General features: G+C 39.7%; 2 protein-coding genes across 2 annotated transcripts in view; one reads left to right on the top strand and one right to left on the bottom strand.

The window, feature by feature from the left end:
- LOC124253208 (transcription initiation factor TFIID subunit 6-like) overlaps positions 1-7,127 on the bottom strand; it is a 31,907-nt gene extending 24,780 nt beyond the window's left edge. Inside the window, exons 1-6 of the mRNA XM_046686937.1 lie at positions 6,935-7,127; positions 4,747-4,927; positions 4,276-4,362; positions 2,151-2,304; positions 1,689-1,915; positions 839-904 (exon numbers count right to left, since the gene is read on the bottom strand). Of these exons, the coding sequence (XP_046542893.1) occupies positions 839-904; positions 1,689-1,915; positions 2,151-2,304; positions 4,276-4,362; positions 4,747-4,914 (702 nt within the window). The 5' untranslated portion in view covers positions 4,915-4,927; positions 6,935-7,127. The remainder of the gene's footprint in view (positions 1-838; positions 905-1,688; positions 1,916-2,150; positions 2,305-4,275; positions 4,363-4,746; positions 4,928-6,934) is intronic.
- A 284-nt stretch (positions 7,128-7,411) lies between these two features.
- LOC124253206 lies at positions 7,412-12,831 on the top strand. Its single transcript, XM_046686935.1, has 5 exons — positions 7,412-7,630; positions 8,743-8,851; positions 9,316-9,383; positions 10,289-10,378; positions 11,273-12,831. Exons 1-5 carry the CDS (start codon positions 7,489-7,491, stop codon positions 11,593-11,595), a joined length of 732 nt encoding a protein of 243 aa, XP_046542891.1. The 5' UTR covers positions 7,412-7,488; the 3' UTR covers positions 11,596-12,831.
- Positions 12,832-23,341: the final 10,510 nt, after the last annotated feature.

Consider the following 23,341-nt stretch of genomic DNA (forward strand, 5'->3'; position numbering starts at 1 on the left):
ACAAACAATAACCCAAGTAAATGAGTTATATCAGCAAAACATTTCAAAGTGCCTGCTGATGGCTCACTCTTTGTTGATAGTGCATGGCTGAAGGTGTGACATAGTTCATGATATTTACTAAGAATACGGGGAATTTTCAGTAGACTGATTTATCGAGGTACATTCTTCCCATGATATGTATCACAATATTATCCTTGAATCACAATATATCATGTGTTTAATGTCAACATTTGCTAAACATTTTTCCAAAAGAAGGGAAGCAACTCTGCACAGTACCGTACAAGACTGGGCTGATCATGCCTTCATTTTATCTGGACTTAATGTCCATAGGCGGATCCAGAGTGAGTGAGTGAGCGAGTTTAGTTTTACGCCGCACTCAGCAATATTCCAGCTATATGGCGGCGGTCTGTAAATAATCGAGTCTGGACCAGACAATCCAGTGATCAACAGCATGAGCATCGATCTGCGCAATTGGGAACCAATGACATGTGCCAACCAAGTCAGCGAGCCTGACCACCCGATCCCGTTAGTCGCCTCTTACGACAAGCATAGACGCCTTTTACGACAAGCATGGGTTACTGAAGACCAATTCTAACCCCGGACCTTCACGGGTCGGCGGATCCAGAGGAGGGTGCAGGAGTGCACAACACACACCTCACCCCCACACCTCACACACACACACAAAGCTATATCCGACCCTGATGTCTAACGATGTAAGGGAAATTATACAGAAAATATATCATCATTGCAAGTATGTCTTCATCAGTGAACTCTCAATAACTGAAACTCAGTTCTGTTAACTTTCACTCTCAGTATTCTTTGTTCCTGGTCCACTTACCGATCTTCTTCCTTCGTCAGGTCCCACACAGGCCTCTGTGATTTCCTTGTAATACAACTGCTGCTCCTGTAATAGAGGGATGTAATTGATGTAGAGAGATATAGACTGATCAGAGTCATAACACCATCCAATTCCAATTGACAGTGGAATTTGTGAAACTTTTCTATCTGATGCAATGTGCTTCCATAAATCATGTTCCCTTTTAGTTTTTGCCTTCCCCATCTTGTAGAAGACTCAGGTCTAAGACAAACACACTGGAAACCTGCTCAATCCATAATCCTTCATGGTGTGATCCATGGCACCTTACTTTAACCTACCAGTACTCTGATGAGCTGTTGCCTTCTTAAACCTGTTTTTTCCCCCCCCCAACTTCTTGCTGAATACACAACCTCTTCTTGACTACGCTAACCTCCTGTTGTCTAGCTAAACCTCTTTTTGCTTACAAAAACACTTATAATTGACCACCCATGCCTCCTTTTGACTGCTCCAAATTATCTTAAGTACCATAACCATTTTGCTGACAATTCCAAATGTCTTTTTGACTACCCCAAGATCTTGCTTAACCCTGATCTCTAGCTGATCATCACAAGTTCTTGATTACCCCAAACCCAGAGGATTATCCTATCGCCCGTGGATTACTCTCATCCCATTTCACATTTCTTCATACCACTGAAGGGGTGGTGGGGTAGCCAAGTGGTTAAAGCGTTTGCTTGTCATGCTGAAGACCAGGGTTCGATTCCCTACATGGGTACAGTGAGTGAAGCCCATTTCTGGTGTCCCCCGCTGTGATATTGCTGGAATATTGCTAACAGCGACGTAAAACCATTCTCATTCACTCAGTCACTCTTACCACTGAAAGCTCATGCATGGATAGATTCTTCAGTTTCACTATCTCAGCTCCACTCTTCATCTTATGCTTGGCTTTGCCTCCTTCAGACTGTGTCTTGGGCTTGAGGACCTTGTCAATGGCTGTCTTGATGTTTGTGTCCAGACTTTCAATCTTTAGCTGCTCCTTCGTGGCTGGAGGAGGGTTCTCTGGGATGGACGGCTGGACTCCATCAATACTCAACCAATGTGCTGAATAAGCAATTTAAAAAAAATCTATGAGAATTTATTTTTAGAATTTCATTTGACTTTTTACTTTATTTCAATTGATATTAAACTGTAAAGTTTCCAACAGTGATAGTTTCTCCACAACAATTGGAAATAGTTCAGAACTAATAAATCAATTTGTAGCATTTAGACTGATCACTGATCCCCTGCTTTACAGGAGGGTTCCAATGATCACCGTAATGTAGGACCAGGCTCTCACCTTTTAGAGTGACTTCTAGAGGTATTTTGGGCAGCTGACCATTAATGACCTCTTGCAGGTCCAGCTCCTTCTCCTCATTGAAATGAAGCTCTCGGCCACCACCACTGGCAAATCTGAACGGGATCAGATCTGGACAATGGAAGCCATACAGGGGCTGAAACAAAGACCAGTGGAACATGCTGTATTTCAAAAGTAGGTAAGCAAGAAGCTCATGAGATGAGTGACATGAGTGAGTGAGTGAGTGAGTGAGTGAGTGAGTGAGTGAGTGTGAGTGAGTGAGTGAGTGAGTGAGTGAGTGAGTGAGTGAGTGAGTGAGTGAGTGAGTGAGTTGGGTCTAATGACCCATTGAACAGTAATCAAGTCACATCACAGCATGCCAACCCAACCCATGTAGATGTTTATTTGCGATAAACTGGGATTGAAACCCATGAGGCTTTGTTTTGACCAAGGGAAGCAACTCTGCCAAGCAAATTTACAGATCAAGAATGAAATACATGAATCAACCACCACAACACCTTGTTATAGCACGATCATGGTAATGGCAGTAAGCATGGTATTACTAGTAAATGTAATGGTTGTCGTAGTGAATTATTGCCAAATCCAGGATTCCACCTGAACAGTCAATGATTAGTTTCATTGCCATGATTTTCACACTCCAATTTTCAGAAAGAAAGAGTCCACAGCTATAGTCCGTTTGGCTCAAAAGAGGACCGATGAATTGCAATCTAACTCGAAAACTAATAAACATAAAATACTCAATGAAACGCTGATCATAATCAAAACATCATACCCACTCTGTGAGGTTTTTTGCAGAATTTTCGTCCTAAAAATAATAATGTTGTTTAACAATCTATCATTAACATATTGACACAGTTCACTATTTGTTACGAGGGAGGAGTACAGAGAAAGGGACAGCCAGGTGTTCGAGAACGGATGGAGACGGCACAGCACAGGTTAATGAATAAATAACTTTGTCTGTGCACGTGCTTCTCGAACACCTGGTCACATGATTGTTTACACGGGAAAAGGGAGGTAACTCGTGTGTGAGTGTATTTTTACGTCCGAACTTCAAGGGGAGATAAGCAAAAGATCATGAGTCAGGATAAGAAAAAATAATACAAAACAAGGGCCATAACTGCTCCACATGTCTCTAAAGATATTAGTAAGTGAGTTTAGTTTTAGGTGGTGGTCAGTAAATAATCGAGTCTGGACCAAACAAGCCAGTAATCAACAGCATGAGGTGAGGTGAGGTGAAATTGGGTTTTACGTCGTGCTTGAGAATATTTCGCTCATATGACGACGTGCATCAGTGCATGCATGTGTATGTGTATGTGCGGCTGCTTGTACTAGCCCAGACTGAAGCTGGTTTTACAGTGCTCGCCCACTGAGATACCATGCAGCAGTGAAGCATGAATACCCCACTCAGACACATTATACTGACTCCAAACCCACCAGTCCTTGCTGTACCCATTAATGCCGAGCGCCAGGCAGGGACCAACAAGTACCATATTTAAACGTCTTTTTGGTGTGACGCGGTCGGGGATCGAACCCGCGACCTTCCGCTCTCCGGGCGGACGCTCTAACCACTACACCATGGAGGCGGTCCAACAGCATGAGCATCGATCTACACAATGGGGATATGATGACTTGTGTCAACCAAGTCAGCGAGCCTGACTAACCGATCCCATTAGTTGCCTCTTACGACAAGCATGGGTTACTGAAGATCAATTCTAACCCAGATCTTCACAGGTTAATAAACTGATTAAGACAGCAATGTCTCATCATCTTCAGCATGGTAAAAGACAGTCCTTTGGTTTTTCCTGCTATGACCACATTTCAGAAAAACTAGTGTCACACCTAAACCTTGATAAATTCAATCTCCTCAATAAATCTTTCACAATATCACATCCCTGCAAAGATTCACATTAATGTCAAATAGCTAACGTCTTTGAGTGGCAGTTTTTAGAAGTGAGATAAGGACAATCTTGATGAATGAACAACGACGTTGTGATACAGATGCCTGCTTGACAACGATACAAGAATCTGTATCTAAATGTCACCTGAATAAAGAAGTTGTAGTTAAAGTTATAGTTCGCCTTATCTGTCGAACAGTTAGTCTCTCTACCTCAATGTTCTTGACCTGCAGGGCCTGGTCAAAGTCCCATGTGGACAGTCTCCGTCTTTTACCATGATGCATAAACTTTACAGCTTCCTGAAATGGAACACTGAGCTATGAAAACAAAATATTGAGGTAATGTAGAAAATATTTGTGAAAAAATACACAAAATTTGTTAAATGAACTCAAAATATTTACTGATTCAAATCTGACAGTTTCCCAACATACAAAAGTCAAAACTTTATGTCCTGCAAAGATACGTCTATTAACACACACCATAAAATGATAATGCTTCTAGAAAAACATCATTAAAGTTTAGTAAAACATCATTTATGTTGAAAGATGTCACATCGCGGAAAATTACATGAAGCAAGATACAGAGTTTATTATATTTCCAGAGGTCTCACCAGAAACAAGATATTTCATCTAAATGAGTGTGTGAAAAGGACTTCTTCTCGAAAGCGGTTTTGTTATCCCTACTTGTATAATTTGCTTCATCCTGTATGTACAATCCTCTGCCAGTTGAGATGCTGCCTCATCAGCAAGTCCCGAAACACCGACTGACTCGGCAATGGTTTTCATCGACTCCACTGTCAGATGGCTGCTGACCTTCCCTTCCTTTCCATCCTTTGAGCCACTTTTTGACATCCTGATGCTGTGTCTGAACAGATGAAACACAACATCATCAGGTGCTTGATGATGCAAAATTCATGACTGTATCAGCACCAAATACGCAAATAATCACTTCTTTCATATCACTTATCTCTACACTGAGTGAGTGAGTTTAGTATTCGCCCCTTTTAGCAATATTCCAGCAATATCATGGCAGGGGACACCAGAAATGGGCTTCACACATTGTACCCAAGTGGGGAATCAAACCCTGGTCTTTGATGAGACGCGCAAACGCTTTAACCATAAGGCTACCCTACCTCCCCTGGTGAGTGAGTATGGTTTATCCTGCCTTTAGCAATACTCCAGCAATATCATGGCAGTGGAAACTAGAAATGGGCGTCACACATCGTAACCATGTGGGGAATCAAACCCAGGTCAGGCGTGACGAGTGAATGCTTTAACTACTAGGCTACCCCACCGCAGCACTTCTCTCCACAATTGTCCATCACATAAACAAAGCCTTGAACAGTTTTAAGTTACTTGTTCTTAGAAGTGAGTGAGTGAGTTTAGTTTTACGCCGTTTTTAGCAATATTCCAGCAATATCACGGCGGGGGACACCAGAAATGGGCTTCACACATTGTACCCATGTGGGGAATTGAACCCAGGTCTTCGGCGTTACGAGTGAACGCTTTAACCACTAGGCTACCCCACCGCCCTGTTCTTAGAAGAGAACTTACAGTTCATATGAGTAAGTGAATTGGGTTTAACATCAGTTTGAACAGTATTCCAGTTTTCTCACAGCATGTCAGTTTAATGTGGGATGAAAGTCCAAAGTGAGGCAGGGCTTTGGCATTTGTCAAGTTGTGGAACAAGGGTATGATTCAGTGTTTGCCCTAGGCATAAACATTTAGGAGTCATCATGACTCCCTTGTGTCATGAGAGGAAATCATAGACATGTTTTGGGGAGTCAACTTCAGTTTGGAAATTTCTTTAAGACATCAACTGTGATTGTTTAATAACGACAAAAAAACAAGGTAAGGCAGGTCAGGCATTTAATCAGCACATGCATTGACGCAAGCTTCTAAATTCACTGCGTATTTGATATAATTTGTGCGTCAAAGCTAGGGTTAGTCTGCATATTTGAGATAATTTGTGCGTCAAATACGCAGGTTTTCTGCATCATGGCAAACACTGGTATGATTGGTGATGCAGTTCAGTTATGATTTCACTTTGGTGAAACCTACGAGCATGATGCTGACAAACCTATAATCATCACAAGCTTAAATGAGATTTATACCAATAATCATGTGCCAAAGGGACATAACTACTGCAGCAGATTACTACACCTCAGATGACTGGGCCACAATTAAACTGGAGTCTGAAAGGTTGAACTGTACATGGAGGAAGGCAGTAGCTCACTATTAACTCCCAAAAGTAATCACTTTTTGGGGCAGTTTCTGAAATGGGGTAGTCCCGTTAGTTAGACCTTTGAGTCGAGGTAAAAATCCTTTGATGTTTGATGTTGTGACAACAGTGTTGTTTAACACTTATCATATACATATACCACTGAGTAACACAAAGCCTCTCCCACCACTACTTTCAATCAGGTCCATGAAACCCAAGATTTTGAAAACTCTTTCACTTGAGTTTCAGGGAACACCTATCTTCATTTCTGAATGCAAACATGTAAGTTTTGAGTTGTTGGGATTTTCCGCAATATTTTGAATTGAGTTCTTCTCAATTGACAGGACATATAGTAATGCCACTTCCTTAAAGACAACCACTTCATATCAATCAGTTGTGAGCAACAGTTATTTTTTTTAATAATCAACTATTCATAATAATCAAGTATTTCACGGTTTTCACCGGTATCAATCTGTTACCGGTATAATGCTTACACACTTTTATGCTTTAAAATAAAGCTCTCATCCTATTTTCCAAGGAAGTGTAATGTAAAACAGTATAACCATCAAGTATAATCGGATTGGAGGTGTAGGAGGGACGTTTCGAACTTCAGGTAAGTTTTAAAACTCAATCAAATAAGTAAACACGTACTGCGTTTCAGGTTTTCACCTCCACCACTCAAGGACTGCACCCTCGAGTGTGTATATATATCCTAAATGTATAATGGAAACTTCATGAAGCTATTTGGGCTTTAATCAAGACTTTCATTTGACGTTCTTATAACTACACGCAAAATTCACTGGACGCTCCAACACACAACTTTTCCACAGACGCCATTTGTCGTCATGAAGTCTCGGAGTTGGATTATGTGAGCGGGATTTAGAGATATACTGTTAACGTTACAACTTATTACAGTATGTGATAAAATAGAAGGAAATTGTTTGATTCAAGTCACTACAACATATATAATTATAGTTATTCATATAAAACTCCTTATAAACAGTGTGTGTGTAAAGTCCAATGAATACTTATAGGTAACATTATATTACAATAGAACGAAATATATCTCTACAATCAATTACTTTTAGGATAATAGTATTTGTATTTCATGGTTACGGAAATAAACAACATGGCCGTTAGCATGCAAGGTGCTCGCTTGTAGCGCGAGGAATTGAACGTTACTTGCACAAAGAACAACAAGTGCCATGGTGCTGTATATTAATATAAACGTTGGTCAGAGGGTCGAAGTTTTAATAGGCGGGGGGATATATCGCGGAACTATTCAGTATAAAGGATGCATCATCACGAAAAATGGAGAATGGGTGGGGGTTGCACTTGATGATCCAGGTATGTAAACCAATCACATTGTTATCTTTAACATTACCATTTCAGCTCACTGCTAGACCTGGGTCACCTATGATCTAGATTATTAATTTGGTACCGTGTCTTGAACGAACAGTATGGTTTAGTAAACTTGATTGCAGGGCTGGGATAAAGGTCACTCGGTCAGCTGTGTAGTCGGATACCCACGTACATGACTGCCTTGACCTGTTTTCAGTGCAGGACTGGTTCAAGTAGCTGAGGTACTTGGGTCAGGTGGGCCCTGAGTAGGGATCTGAGTTACTGCCTGGACCAATGTGTTCAGTGTAAGGATGGGACGAGTGACTCGGCCCATGGGTCCTGAGTGGGACCCATGTACAAGACAACCACTGTACCTATGTGCTCAGTGTTGGGCCGGGACCGGTGACTCTTGGGTCAGGTGGGTGCTGAGTGGGACCCATGCATCCACATTACTACCTGTCGACCCATGAAGATCCAGGTTAGAATTGGTCTTCAGTAAGTCATGTTTGTCGTAAGTGGCAGCTAACTGGATCGGGTGATCAGGCTTTCTGACTTGGCTGGCACATGTCATAGCATCCCAGTTGCATAGATCGATGCTCATGATGTTGATCACAGGATTGTCTGGTCCAGACTCGATTATCTACAGACTGCCTCCATATAGCTGGAATATTGTTCTGAGTGGCATTAAACAACAAAGCCAACCAACAAGACTACCTGTACCTATGTGCTCAATGTTGTGCTGGGTAACTCAGCCCTAGGGTCAAGCAGGTACTTATAAGGACACAGGTACCCACAGATAACGTGTTGTTCATCACCCGATACATGTGATATTTAATATATTTAATATATACTAGAGTTCAGTTATGTTAATATTTCTTTCTCACTTTTGTGACTCTGTACGCTCTCCATGGTTGTATATGTTTATCGTTGTATACTTCACCAGGTGCTCACATAATGCAATTCACTGTATGGTGGATTCACAGAGTCCAGTGGTCCAAATAATTTTATAAGCAATATGGTTTTGTAGATGTAGTCTACGCTAGATGAGTGAACATGCATTTGAGAAAGATGTTTCTTATCTTTGTTATTAACTATCTATTTTGAAATTTTATTTTCAGTTGGTGACAACTGTGGAATGATTTTAGGACGAAGATATTTTCAGTGTCGTGACAAGTATGGAATATTTGTCAGAGCCAGCAAGATCAGGTTTATCTCAAGTGGGAGAAGGTATGAAATGATAGCATCACTACGCTTTCATAAATTTGCCAAACAAAGTTTTAATCTCATAAAAAATTAACCACACTGACACAGTGACTGGTGGTAAAAGTTAAACAGTGTGATGATTTTTCATTGTTAAATACTTTCCCATAACACTTGGGCTCCGTTTTATTTTATTTATTTTAATCCCATCTCTTGAGGCTGGAGATGAGAAACACATAAAAATACATGGAGTGCCTTAGAAAATTGACAAAAGATTACTTATTGACAAACAGAAGAATTGATGGTAGTGCCACATGTTCCGTTCACTGGTTTAGCACTCTTTCGTCATGTTTCCAACAATGAATCATACATTATGTTTAAAAATAGCACATATAAAAAATCTTTGATTAATCCTCATATGGAAATATATTTTGAAATACAGATTATGATATATTTAGAGTATTGTGTGTCTACTGAATATTTTTTTTCAGGTTATTTAACAAATACCATCGTGTCATAGACGACGATGCCGTGGAAGAGAATCTGTTCCATACTGAAAGTAAGATGTTATTGTCCTTATGTTATGGGGTTTTCAAACACTTAAGAAACATTCGTTGTGTTTTTTGCTAATCACATGAACAACTGTCAAACATCACACTAACTTATTAAAGATAACATTATCTTAAAAACCAAGAAATTATTTGAATAGTACCATGTGTTTGTGTTGTCACACCTTTCGTTATGCCATCAGAGATTATAACTGTGGCACACCAACAATGGTGATCCATGATTATAGTCCGTTTGGCTCCAAATTGGACCGATGAATTGCAATCTAACTCGAAAACTAATAAACATAAAATACACAATGAAACGCTGATCATAATCAAAACATCATACCCACTCTGTGAGTTTTTTGCAGAATTTTTGTCCCAAAAATTAAAAAGTTGTTTAACAAACTATCATTAAAATATTGACACAGTTCACTATTTGTTACGAGGGAGGAGTGCAGAGAAAGGGACAGCCAGGTGTTCGAGAAGCACGTTCACAGACAAAGTTATTTATTCATTAACCTGTGCTGTGCCGTCTCCATCCGTTCTCACTCACCTCTGCACTCCTCCCTCATAACAAATAGTGAACTGTGTCAATATTTGAATGATAGTATGTTAAACAACTTTTTCAGTTTTAGGACAAAAATTCTGCAACAAACTCACAGAGTGGGTATGATGTTTTGATTATGATCAGCGTTTCATTGAGTATTTTATGTTTATTAGTTTTCGAGTTAGATTGCAATTCATTGGTCCGATTTGGAGCCAAATGGACTATACAATGTCAATTACTGGATTATCTGGGAGAGACTTGGTTATTTAACAGCCAGTCATATCATTTTAACTTTGCAAGGTGCAGCTCAATTAACAACACAAGCCATATCTGGTTGTTTTTAAATGTTATTTCTTCTTTGCAAAGAGCCGGCAGTCACCAATGGTCCATATGACCCAGTACGGATGTCCTCGGAAGACTTTAGCCGAGTCAGGAGCTCCCTAGGCTTTTCCCTAGGTTTGTGCCATAAATAGTTATGAAGTCAGTAGATATTCTTTTTTATTATGGATAATGATTTAAATAAATGTAGTTGACAATTTCTGTATAACATGGTATAATCTGTTTGTCCTCCCAATTAATTATTACATGAAAACACTTTTCTGGACATACTGTTTTTGGCCACTGGTCATTTACATAAATATGCATTATGTTGGGTAGCACTTGTAAAAACATCCGAATCCTATTAATAAGTCATTTTGTAACATATTCTAAGTGAACCTACAAAATACATGTAAATCTTTTTTCATTATACTTCTCCTCATAACATAATAAACAAACCCAATATTATGTTCAAATTAATAATTTTTATTTGAAAAAAAGTTGAACTGTGTCATCTTAGCCACATTTTCTTCCCTAGTTGGTTTACATTTTGCCTCTTTCCTCCTTCCCATTTAATGTCAATTTTTCAATGTTCCACCAATCAAATCTGATTTCTCCTCATCCTGACCCCGTGATGGTCCAGGTTAGAATATTGATCTTCAGTAACCCATGCCTGTCGTAAGAGGCGACTAACGGGATCGGGTGGTCAGGCTCGCTGGCTTGGTTGACACATGTCATCGGATCCCAATTGCGCATGCTGTTGATCACTGGATTGTCTGGTCCAGACTCGATTATTTACAGACCGCTGCCATATAGCTGGAATATTGCTGAGTGTGGCGTAAAACTAACATCACTCACTCACTCTTCTCATCCTGTCTAATAGGGATCCAGTCCCTTGTATTAAATTACCACATGGGTGACCAAGATTTCTGAGGTTCTTATGACAAACTAAATATGAAATAAAAAGGATCAACATTTGAACCACACGAATAATGTTACCTTTATCAGGCAATGTCTAATGTATGATTTCAGATCAAATATTTCCTCACTGCCCAACACGAAGACACCACAATCTAAGCCATGCAGTAGGAAACAAGATCCCGGCCATCACGATGCTCCGACCTTCTACAAGCATGGCCTCGTTCCGCTACCACACCCAGCCCATACACACCTCGTACAGTATAGAGAACGACTTCATCCCAAGTCCATCCATTCCGAAGACCCACATGCCGTACACGGCACTACGGAGACAGGTTCGTCGAGGATGGGACAACGCACACTATGTACGAGAAATGAGTGTCCCATCTGGTAGAGAAAGGATGAAAATGTCACAATGGAACGACATCTCAGAATAGTTAATGTATGATTATCATCACTTTTGTTATGGCTGTGATTGAGAGGACCTACATGCAGGGTGCGATTTCATGTTTTTTTGAGAACCTGCAACGAGTGCAAACTTGCTTATAGATTTGGCTGCACCATCAAACTGTAGGTTGCACCAGAAAATAATGTCACTGGTTCTAAAAAGTAACATTTGTTTAGCAATTTCACAACAAGTACTCAGTATCAGATACGTTCAACAGAACCTGACCCCATGATGCTAATGATGAATGATTCTGTTTCAGTTTTGCATTATTTACAAATCTCAATTATATGATTACTTCTACGTCACTGATTTATGAGTACACAAGTCTTTCTGCTTGTAACAAGTCACGCAGAGGCAGAGTGAATGGTATTACTTCCAGTCACTTATTTCCCAATTAAAACACACAATGACAGCTATCAGATGCTGGAAGATTATTTTTACCTGTACCAGGTGCAACCTGTTACTGAAGGTAACCAGTGCACCAGCTATTGTCAGCATGCACAAGTGCAGGTTGTAAATAGAGAAATCGCACCTTCATATGTATTCATATGTGTCTAACAAATATCAAGACAAATGAACATACTGATAAACAACAGTACCTCAAAGACAAGACACATACTACTGGTAATGTCTTATTAATTTTTTTGCCATATTTTGTGATAAAGACTTTTTTCAAGTGCCATTATTGAAAATATAAAAATTGTAATATTTTGGCAGAAATTGTCCATATTTCCAAGGCTTAATACTTGTATTGTTATCAATATTACCAATTCATACATATATCATTAGATATATCCTGATGCTTTGTTTTTGAATCTGTCAACGAAGATCCTATTAACTGTATTTTTAAAAAGCATTAGTGTTTTTAAAAAGCTGATTTGTTTGAAAACACGGAATCCTTTTCAACATTTATTATTAAAGAAGCATTAGTGTTTTTTAAGAAGCTGATTTGTTTGAAAAGTCGAAGTCTTATTCAACATATATTAGTGGCCGATGTGCTAGAAGGGTGTTTATTGAGCACCTCAGTTACCATCAGTACTGAAGTATAAGACAAAATATTATGGATGTCAACTTCTTTATTGTACATGTATACACAATGTTTCTGGGCTTTTCCTTGCCCCTTCATCTGATGAATGATGATTTATGTATACAATAAGGATGAGTGAGTGAGTGAGTTAAAATTTGAAGTCACATTGGCAATATTCCAGCCATATCGTGACTAAACAAATTCGCCATAAATACATGTAAATTATAAAAACCTGTCATCGAAGGACAGTAAAACCGGCTAGAGTATCAAGATATAAAACTAGCATCTCTCTCTAAAATTGGATTTTAAATAAGGACAATACAGTATAAAAATGGGCTGTAGATCACCAACAACTGAAGGTAAATCACCATACTGGGGACACAATAAAGAAGAAGTTGACATTGATAGTATTCGGTCTTATACTTGAATACCAACTGCTATATGCCTCAAGAACCTCATATGGTTGAGATATTGCCGATGTGACGTTAAATAGTAACTCACTCACTCACTCAAGAACCTCAGTACTGAAGTAGGTAACCACAGGTGCTGATACTGAGGGGAACTGTAAAGTTCCATGGAGTCATAGTAATGCATTTTGAAATGGATGTGTATCTTCTCCATCTTTTTAGAAACTTCACATTGTGTCTTTGATACCCACCCTCTTTGTGGAATTTATCTGTGATAATGCGCACGGCTCACTGACCAGAGGTCAGTTGGGGTTATACATAGGCGTGGTAAAACTCGTCCACCGTCAATTTTGAAAGTCGATCCGGAAACTGCTGATTAAGGTGTACAATACTAAGTAGAGGTGGAATTTCATTCATAGGCGACTAAATTTGTCAATACGAAGGAAAGATAACAATATATGGATGAACAACTTCTTTATTAAAGAGAGAGCGATGTTTCGGTGTCATCCTTCCTCAGTACTTCAACTTCTAAATGCCTCTCAAAGAAGTGTCAGTGCTAAGAAAACCCAATAAATAATCATTGGTGTAGGGGATGAAGATTCTGAAAGATGTAAAACATTCTGTTTGCAAACATATCTACATTTGGATAAAAGCTCATATTTGATAATACTGAGGATGTGAATGGTTTAAACGGTAATTTTTCACAGTATGTATATTGTGGTCAGTTATTTGTAGATGAAAAAATACAAGGTTTTCTTGATTTGATAGACTCTTAATCCATGTAGAGTTGGCAGTACTGAGCTCTAATCCAACCCCTAGTGGTTAAAGCGTTGGCTCGACACGCCGAAGACCCGGGTTCGAATCCCCACAAGGGTACAATGTGTGAAGCCCATTTCTGGTGTCCCCCACCGTGATGTTGCTGGAATATTGCTAAAAGCGGCGTCAAACCAAACTCAGTCAGTCAGTCAGTCTAATCCAACCTGTGGCATCTGGCATTGCAAAGTAATGTGGTGTGTGGTCCTGTAGAGCTCAGGTCACGAATCAGTTGAAGTTAAGCAACGTCAAGTGCGGGGAGTCCTTGGATTGCTGAACGTGTTTGGCAGCTTGACTCCTGAGAGTTTCTAGGACTCCATTCTTGCCCCACAACAAAGCACATGTGATGCATGTGGTCTCACCTTGGGCAAGTGAGTTTGTTCAAAATTGCCTGTGTTCACCCAGCAGAAAGTGGGTACCCGGTGAGATAAGTCATGTGACTATTAACCTTCTAGCGCCTCACAGGCAGCTTGGGTTATCCGGGGGTAATAATAATCAGATTCTGATTACAGCATCCAGTGAGCAACTAGTCAGATTGATACTAGGGGCTATATAAATGAATTATTATTATCAATTACAAAATCACACTAGGGATGGTAAAGAGTAGATCCAACATCCATGAATGAAGTATAACCGTCACTGAGGCAGGTCTGTGGTTTAGCCTGTTTCCAGGAACCAGTTTCTTAAAATGAAGTGCCACCTCTACCAAAGTATTTCCCCAAAGGATAGAGATACAGTTTATCCATTGAGCACAGATCAAAGTGGATCTGTAGTTGTTATTGATGTTGTCAACTGGTATTTAGAGGGGAGCTTACTGTGATATTTATTTCTTGTTATGAACTTGTAACTGAACCACATCTATTGTTGTTTTGACACTATTTATCCTGTGATTCAGTGTGAATGATGAAGTACCTGTTGGCTGTGCCTTGTCATTTTGATTCTCTGAGACAGATCTTTCCTTTATGGTGTCATTTAGCACTAACTGTCATGGTGTCTTGCTCTGACAGACTTTACAATTGTGTGTCCATAGTGTCTGTTCTAGATCACATAGATTGTATTGATTTTCAGATATTGATTTGATACACTAATTGCCTCAAAAAGCAGAGTACATATCTAATATATGGATATGAACAATTGTGAGTATGTTGTGGAATTTTTTTTTTTTTATCAGAAAAATGTAAGGGGTACCCACACTTTCGGAGGTGTTTCGGTCAAAGTCCCTACAGGTATAGACGTGGGGCCTCTGAGGTGAAGCCAGGTAGGTGTATTTAGGCTGATACACCTAATTTTGTCACTGTCATATGCACAACCTGATCCAGATCTGAATTTTGTCAGTATTATGTTCTACGTGACACTCCAGCTTAATCCGCTAAAGTCAAACACTAGGATACCATAGCAGACATTATCCACTGGCTAGCCTAGTGGTTAAAGTATTTGCTTGTCACATGGAATACCCACGTTCGATTCCCCACATGGGTTAATGTGTGAAGCCCGTTTCTGGTACACCACTGTGATATTGCTGAAATATTGCTAACAACATCCAAGATGGTTGAAGATGGAGATGAGAAACACAGAATAGGACTGGATGGCCTAATGATAAAGTTCACTCACTCTTCACCGATTGTTATAGACCACTGATTGTATTTGCACACATGATCTCAAGAAGTAATATGCAATCCAGGCATCTTGTTATCTGTTTGTTTGCATGTGTACATACAATGTATGTTATGTTGGTAATAAACACACTCACACTCAAATAGGAAGTTACCTTCTGTATCAAGCACAGGTCCTGAAACAACTGGAATGTCCATTCATAAACTGTAAACTGCAAATTTACACTTGTCAGAGCGGACACAAAGTATGGGATCTAAACCACCAGTTGTCAGCCTTCCATTTTGTGGAAGCCCCAAAACCCATGCTTGTGTATTTCACAAAAGTGTCTGTTTAACGCAGCACTCATCTATATCACAGCGGTCTGGACTAGACAATCCAGTGATCAACAGCATGAGCATCGATCTACGTTCACCAAAGTGGCAAACTTCAGATATCTGCATCTCTTCCTGTGTTGCTTGCGGTGATATAACTGGAACACTGTTGAGGACCATTCACCCTCCACAGGTGATTTGTTTATATAGAAACAGCAGTGTTAACTGTCAAGTAAATGTGTCTTCTAACTCTTTTGTTTCCATAATAAGGAGTTTCTCATCGCCCGACCGACCCTAATCTTATTATCGATCATGATAATTTTCTTTCATTCCAGCACCACAGGCCCTCGTGTGTTTGCGAGGATTAAAGATTTAAGAAAAATATACACAAATTTGAGATGACCCCCGACACGAAATGTTTCACAGTACAATATATCATGACATGATGTATTGTACTGTGAAGCATTTCAAGTCGGGGTCATCTCAAAAACAATATTTTTTTAATCATTAATCTTCGCCAAGACACGAGGGCCTCTGCGTACCACCTCGTCATGTATAGATGTTACCACACCAAAACAATCGACAGACCCCTCATGATGTGCTACTGGCATAGGAAACTAAAATCATATCGAATGATCTACAAAAATTTCATTAATTAATATTGTATTAATAGGTGTTATCTTTGATTTTTAGGGTGGGTTTATCATTAAAACTAATTGTTTATCTTATAATCTGTCGCTGCCACAAGTCCAGAAAGACTTACAATAAATGAGAATCAAGAACACTAATCAGATAATTTTGTCTTTGTTAAGTTTTTTAACCCCGACCGACCCATGTTCAGAACACACACACACAAACATGATGCCCTAACCATGGAATCATGCATGGAAAGAACCGGACATAGCTTCAGCTGCGCTCACTTAAAATGTTCGGGAATACGTACATGATCAAGGACCTTGTGTGTCAGTCTGTCAAATGTGTGTATCTGACCAGATCAGTAGGGACAGGTCATATTGAGGTGAGGGTCATGAAAATATAGGGCGATGGGGTAGCCTAGTCGACAAAGCGTCCTCTCGTTACGCTGAAGACGGGTTCGATTCCCCACATGGACACAATGTGAGGAACCCATTTCTGGTGTCCCCCGCCCTGCTGGAATATTGCTAAAAGCGGCGTAAAACAATGCTCACACATGCACTTACTCTCACTTAAAGATGAGGTTATGTGAAATGGGGTTTAACGATTCATCACATGGGCACAATGTGTGAAGCCCATATGCATTTCGGAGCACCTTTAGAATCCCTCGCCATTATTTACAGAAAGTCACGACACATGTCACTCACCCGCTCCTTCATAGAAGCTCGGACTTGAGGTCCCGCTCTCTTGAGCTACCGGGACCTCGATAAGTACAGGTTCAAAATTTAGGGTCATACTTCCCGTGTGTTTCGAGCTGGAAGTTGGTTCGCTAATAGTAATATTAGTATGATGGAATGCTTGAAATTGATTTATCATTGGAGTTGGAATCGAACTGAGATATTGGGTATGGTCTTTCCTCGACAACAACTTGTGACTGGTACAAGTTCTGTAGAGAGGTGTGTGATGAATTGAGTGAGAGGCTAGACACAAGATATTTATGGTACCAGTAGCTATAGTAGAGATACTGAAACTTGGATCCTTTTCTTAACCCCTGGATGCCGAGTTTTCTTTCAGGCGCACATTTTCATACAGTTTAAAAAGTGAACGTTGTGCGAGAATTGCGCTCGCGTGGTGCTGGATCTACGTACGGCTATGAAAGTACACAGAAATGTAGAATATTAAATGTCTTATCCGTTGGTATAAATATAAGTGCAACTTCCTCGGCGGTTTGAGAAATAGACCTTGCTAAATGTTGTCCAAATGTTTGTTATGCGTTAAAAAAGAGTACATTTCTCCTCTTTTTATCGCGCACCGATAAAAGCACTGTGCTACGAATTTTTTAATTTGGCATCTTCACTGAAAGTGTGAGCGAAGAAAATACAGCCTGATATTTGAACGTCATAAGTGTATATGAATTGGGTTTATGTGCTTATGCATAACGTTATACGCTCAACATTAAAAATGACTCGCAATAAATGTCAAAAATGCATTTTCTTCTATGACGTCAAACGACGACAGAGAGGTCATACACGTATAATGATAAGGGGGGCATAACTCCGTTATGCTTAACACTAGGTCAATGTAACTCAGATCACTTGGAGAGAATTTGTTGTGGATACGGACGCTATATTTTCGTTATTTTTTGTTCACGGTGAACCAAACTATTCCAATTCAAAGTTCCCCAATGTGAGCGGATACACTTTGGTAGTTTCACAATTTATAAGAAAAGATGACAACGTACTTCAGGTTCATTCTCCACTAAACGTGCACATTAACGTTATCTGACGTCTTTGTGAAGTTATAAGAATATTTCAATGATCTTTTAACATTTTATTACATTGGAACTACAACAAAGGTGGATATAAATAAAAACATATCACAATCGCTTCGTAGGATGGGTACAAGAAACGTATGCTGATCCTACGCTATGCGGTCATGTGATTTTTTTTTTGTCTTCGACAGTGTGTATTTCAGTCAGTACATCTTTTGATCAAATTGTCTATTTACAACTGTCTGAAATGTTCTAATTTGGCACAACATTCAAATAAACATTCATGTGTAACCCTGAACATGACATTTTGTGTTGTATTTTGTATTTTACACCAACTCATATGTCTTTAAATATGTCACCAGATACGTTGTACACTTTCAAGCGTTCATAAAACTCCACTTAACAGCATACGACAGTTAATTCTGAAGCTCTTGGTAGGTCCAAACAACAGCTACAATTACTTCACTTTATTACGAAAGTAACAATCATGCTAAGATCTTTTGAAACATCGTTTGTCACTTTAGATTTTGAACAGATACGGCAGCGCTCCAGATAAGATTTAGCTCATGTGGGTACTGTACCCACTGTATTTTTTTGGAGTGGGTATTATGAATGTTGAGTGGGTATTTCATTTTCCGTTACCAACTGCTTTCAAATATGTCCGTATTTCAGTCATTTTACTCACCTAAGTATTATGTGACTGAGTAAGTTTACTGAGCAGGTATGTTCTGCCTTATGTCATACCTAATCAAAACCAACTTAAATATAATGGAAAGGATTTCATAAAAAAATCACTCATCCTGTACTGACAGTATAACACTTGTCCTAAACTAACAGTACAACTTGATAGCAATCGATGTCTTTTTCATTACGCAAGCGATTTTTATAAATATATTCCGTACGCATTTGTTTTAAACCTTTTGCGTATCTAACATTTTAAATGCGTAATTGGTACGCAACAATTATTTTTCAATGCGTAATTGGAAATATTCTGTGCGTATTTTACCCGGATACGCAGCGTATCTGGGCCTCTGGATACGTTACCAAGTAACGATTATAAGTCCCCTCAACTGACTGTTCCAAGTCAGATGACAACGTGATGAGTTACTCCCATTAGACCTTCGCTCAATTGAGAACACAAACTTTTACGTGACTGCCCTGGTTAGTTGCAATGAAATGAATGATAAAATTAAGCTAACCAGATACGTTACAACCAGATACGTTACCATGTTTGAAAAAGTACTAGTAACTACTGCGCATGCCTAGCTTCAGGAGCATTTTAATTGGATGAAAAAATCGTCTGCTAGTCCACCCCCCGGCTGTCATGAGAGCAGATGAACCCGTCTTGTCATCGTTTGGTATGTATCCACTTAAATCACAAATAATTTCAATAAATCGTTAAATTTTATCATAAGTAAGGTCAACAAAGCCCCCTTTTTTTAACCTTTTGTATTAATTTTGAATGTAATTTAATGTATTTTGTTTGTAAACAATCGATGTTTATATAGCAGTCGGTTGAAGGGAATCTAACAGTAACGTATCTGGTTTTATTGGTCACGTATCTGGTATATATTATAACGTATTTGGTTGAGTTAGAATAACGTGCTTTGAAGTTTACCCAGATTCCCAAACGTTGGTTGGTTGAGAGAGCAGTCATGTGATCTGAATTTCAAGGTTCATTTCCCTTGAACCCTTCAAATCGTTCATACGTGTGTGAACGTTTTCGAGCCGATCTGGGTCATGTGAACTTTGGCCGGAACTACTTTCCTGGGTTTTCCCCAGGATACTCGCTGTCCAGCTTGATGTAAGCAAAATAAATCATTTGCATTCACACTCCTTTTAATTAATACATATCACTTACTTGTTTTTGTATGTAACAAAAAGCACCAACTGAGCACAGTGTTTCAAGGAACCCCAATGATCTTGCTGCATTTGGTGATGACAATATAGCGAGCGATCCTGTTTCAAGTCACCCCATTTTTGGCAATGTCACCAAACGGATTTCCAATATTGCCGAGCATTGTTCCTTATCACAAGAGTTTAATCTCTCGCGGTTTGCGGGTTCTGCCCCGTGATCTGTTTCAAAACTGCTCATTAAATTTCACAATAAACAGTCACAAATAAATAGAATACACCAACGAGATCTGCTTCCTATTCGCCACGCCGCACAACTTCGAAGTCGGTCAGTGTATTATTACGCGGTCAAACGAATCCGTCATAGTTTTATAGGTACAATGACAGTTTGTTAAAATGATATTGCTATTGATATTTGTTTCTGTTTGATAATTTCATTGATGTTATGTTTATTAAAGCAGTTTCAAACCTATTGACGAATTTGTTGTAATATTTTAAGGAATACTTTGAGAACTATTTCTTCAAGGGCTGGGATACATGTGTAAGAAAATCGCCAAGTATACACACATCGCTACAATACGGCCTTGAACAGACTGGCATTACAACATTTTACAGGTATTAAAACACATCACTGTAAACAATGATCATGTAGAAGTGGGTACAAAACGTATGTGTAAACATCAAAGTGCGAAATTATAAGAATTGAATGTCACTTTGTGTGTTTGCACTGAAAAATGAACGATGTCAAAGCGTACAAAAGTGACATTCAATTCTTAAATGATAAATATACTGAAAACCATTAAAAACGCAATTGGTATTTGTTGTCCTGAAACTTACAAAAGTTCTATTGAAGATTTGTTCCTGCGATACAGAGAATGTAGGATAAAAGGCTATTATTCTGGCCCATTTCGAGCTCGAGTCCAGGAGCATTCCTGTCACATGAACGTTGATACTTAAAACTGAACCTTTGACATTTCTCGTAAACACAACCACATTCATGAAACACGTTGTGCACATGCATTACCTGCACCCAGGCCCTGTAAAAGCACAAGGAATTGTGGAACTCAATCACTTTGAGAAAATGCCACACCTGACACAAGACGAAAGGAATCAGGTTATCGGTATGGTCAGCCAAGGTGCTTCAGATGTGATGATTGCCAGGTATTTTAATGTGTATCCATCCACTGTAAGTCGACTCGGACAACATTTTCGGGCTACCGGAAGTGTTGCTGATCGTCCGCGACCTGGTGCACTACCTGTGATAACAGCTCGACAAAACCGCAATATCCGAGTTTCACACTTGCGAAATCGGTTCCAAACAACTGATGATTAGGCAAGGAGGACAATTGGGACAAGTCAACGTCATTTCAGCGCCCAAAAGATGCAATGACGTCTTGCTGCCTTCAACATCCGGTGTCGTCACCCGTACCGTGGTCCAACCTTATTGCATCGCCACAGACTTGCCAGGCAGCGATGGGCAGCAAATGGGGCCAATCTTGGCAACAGGACATGGCCAGATGTAATTTTTTCCAGATGAATTTACAGTTAAGCGAGACTTACCTGTAAGGCGATGGTTGACTATAATTCCACCAACCTAAGCAGAACTGAGGGATTACGTGAGATGTGCGCATGCGTAAAATAATCAGTCTTTAGCAATAAATGTATACCTTAAGATCCATGGGTGGGAGAAAGGGTGGGCACGTAATCCCTCAGTTCTGCTTAGGTTGGTGGAATTATAGTCAACCATCGCCTTACAGGTAAGTCTCGCTTAACTGTAAATTCCACCAACCCAAGCAGAACCTCGTAGAATTCCGTGAGATGTTTAGAGTAAGGTATGCATTTATTACACTTCGCCATATTTTGTGAAAATAATAGAAAACAGACGAAATTTATGCTACTCTCAAGTTTACTAACAAAATATCCATAGATACATATTACAAATCTTCTCACACTAATTTAGAGTTTTTACTAGATGACATTTAACACTGTTTAAGTGTTAGCTTGCAAAATAGCCTCCCCAAATTCACGTCCAGTCTCTGTTACTGGTTTGTCATAGTACTTCCTAAAAGTACATTCATTACTCCACCCTGCAGTGTTGAGTATTGTTCGCAAAGGAATCTTGGCAGCAGCAGCACTAGTCGAGGCTGCTCTGATGCTGTGTGGCTTAAACACTGATGTATCCACTCCAGAAAAAGTCAGGATAGCCTTCACCGAGCGTGCAATAGTGTCTTTTGTCACTCTCTGGTGGGGTTTTTGTGTGGAGATAAACAGGGCTGTTTCTTTACCCCTCAAGCTTGCCGTTTTTTGTAGGTAAAGTCTCATAGACTCCACAACATACAACCTCTTGTCAGGGAACGACTTTAAAACTAATTCCCTTTGGTGGAATCTAGGCCTTGTTTGTTTTAAGAGATCACCAAATCTAATAACAAGTTCACTGTCCTTGATATCAACATTTCTACAGTCTATTAGATGTAGAGACTGCAGTCTTTGTCCAGACAACAACAATATCAATGTAGCTAGTTTTCTACTTAAACACAACAATCTCTCTAGACTAGAGCTACTCAATTTTTTAATGTAATCTAGAACTAAGGATACATCCCATGTCGTCGCATATCTGGGTAAGGCAGGGCGAATATTGAAAACCCCTTTCATAAAGCGTTTCACCATTGGGTGTTGTCCTATGGGATTACCTCTAACACTCACAATACTAGACAGTGCTGATCTGGCACTGTTCATAGCAGAATAACTGATGCCAGTCTTGAACAGTGCAGTGAAAACATCCAAGCTTTCTCTCAGAGTTGGTGCAATGGGATTGATGTCTTTCCCACAGCAAAACAGCATCCACTTTCTGAAATATGTCCCATATTGTTTCCGTGTACTGGGACGCCATGACTGCAGGATGATGTTTGTAGTTTCTGGCGATAAGCCTTCACTATGAAGGGATTCCCTGACAATCTGTAAGCTGTCAGCCGAAGTTTCTGCCACAGAGGATGGGTTTTCTCTGGCAGGTGACTGAGTTGTAGCAGAGTTCTTGACTTTGGTAGCAGTCTGGGGCAGTCTACTGACAGCTCTAACAGCCTGTTGAACCACGGCTGGGTTGTCCACAGTGGAGCGATCACAATTGCTTCGGCTTTGTCGTGGCTGAGTTTTTGCAGGGTCCTTCCTAGAAGACTGAAAGGGCAGAAAATATAATTGAATTCACTCTGCCATGACAAAGAAAAGGCATCTACCGCCACTGCATCTGGGTCACAATGCCAAGATACAAACTTGGCTACTTTTTTGTTTATGCGGGAAGCAAATAGATC

Source organism: Haliotis rubra, unplaced genomic scaffold (assembly GCF_003918875.1).
Source record: "Haliotis rubra isolate DU_JTF1 unplaced genomic scaffold, ASM391887v1 Scf535, whole genome shotgun sequence".
In the NCBI taxonomy this organism is placed as follows: Eukaryota; Metazoa; Mollusca; class Gastropoda; order Lepetellida; family Haliotidae; genus Haliotis; species Haliotis rubra.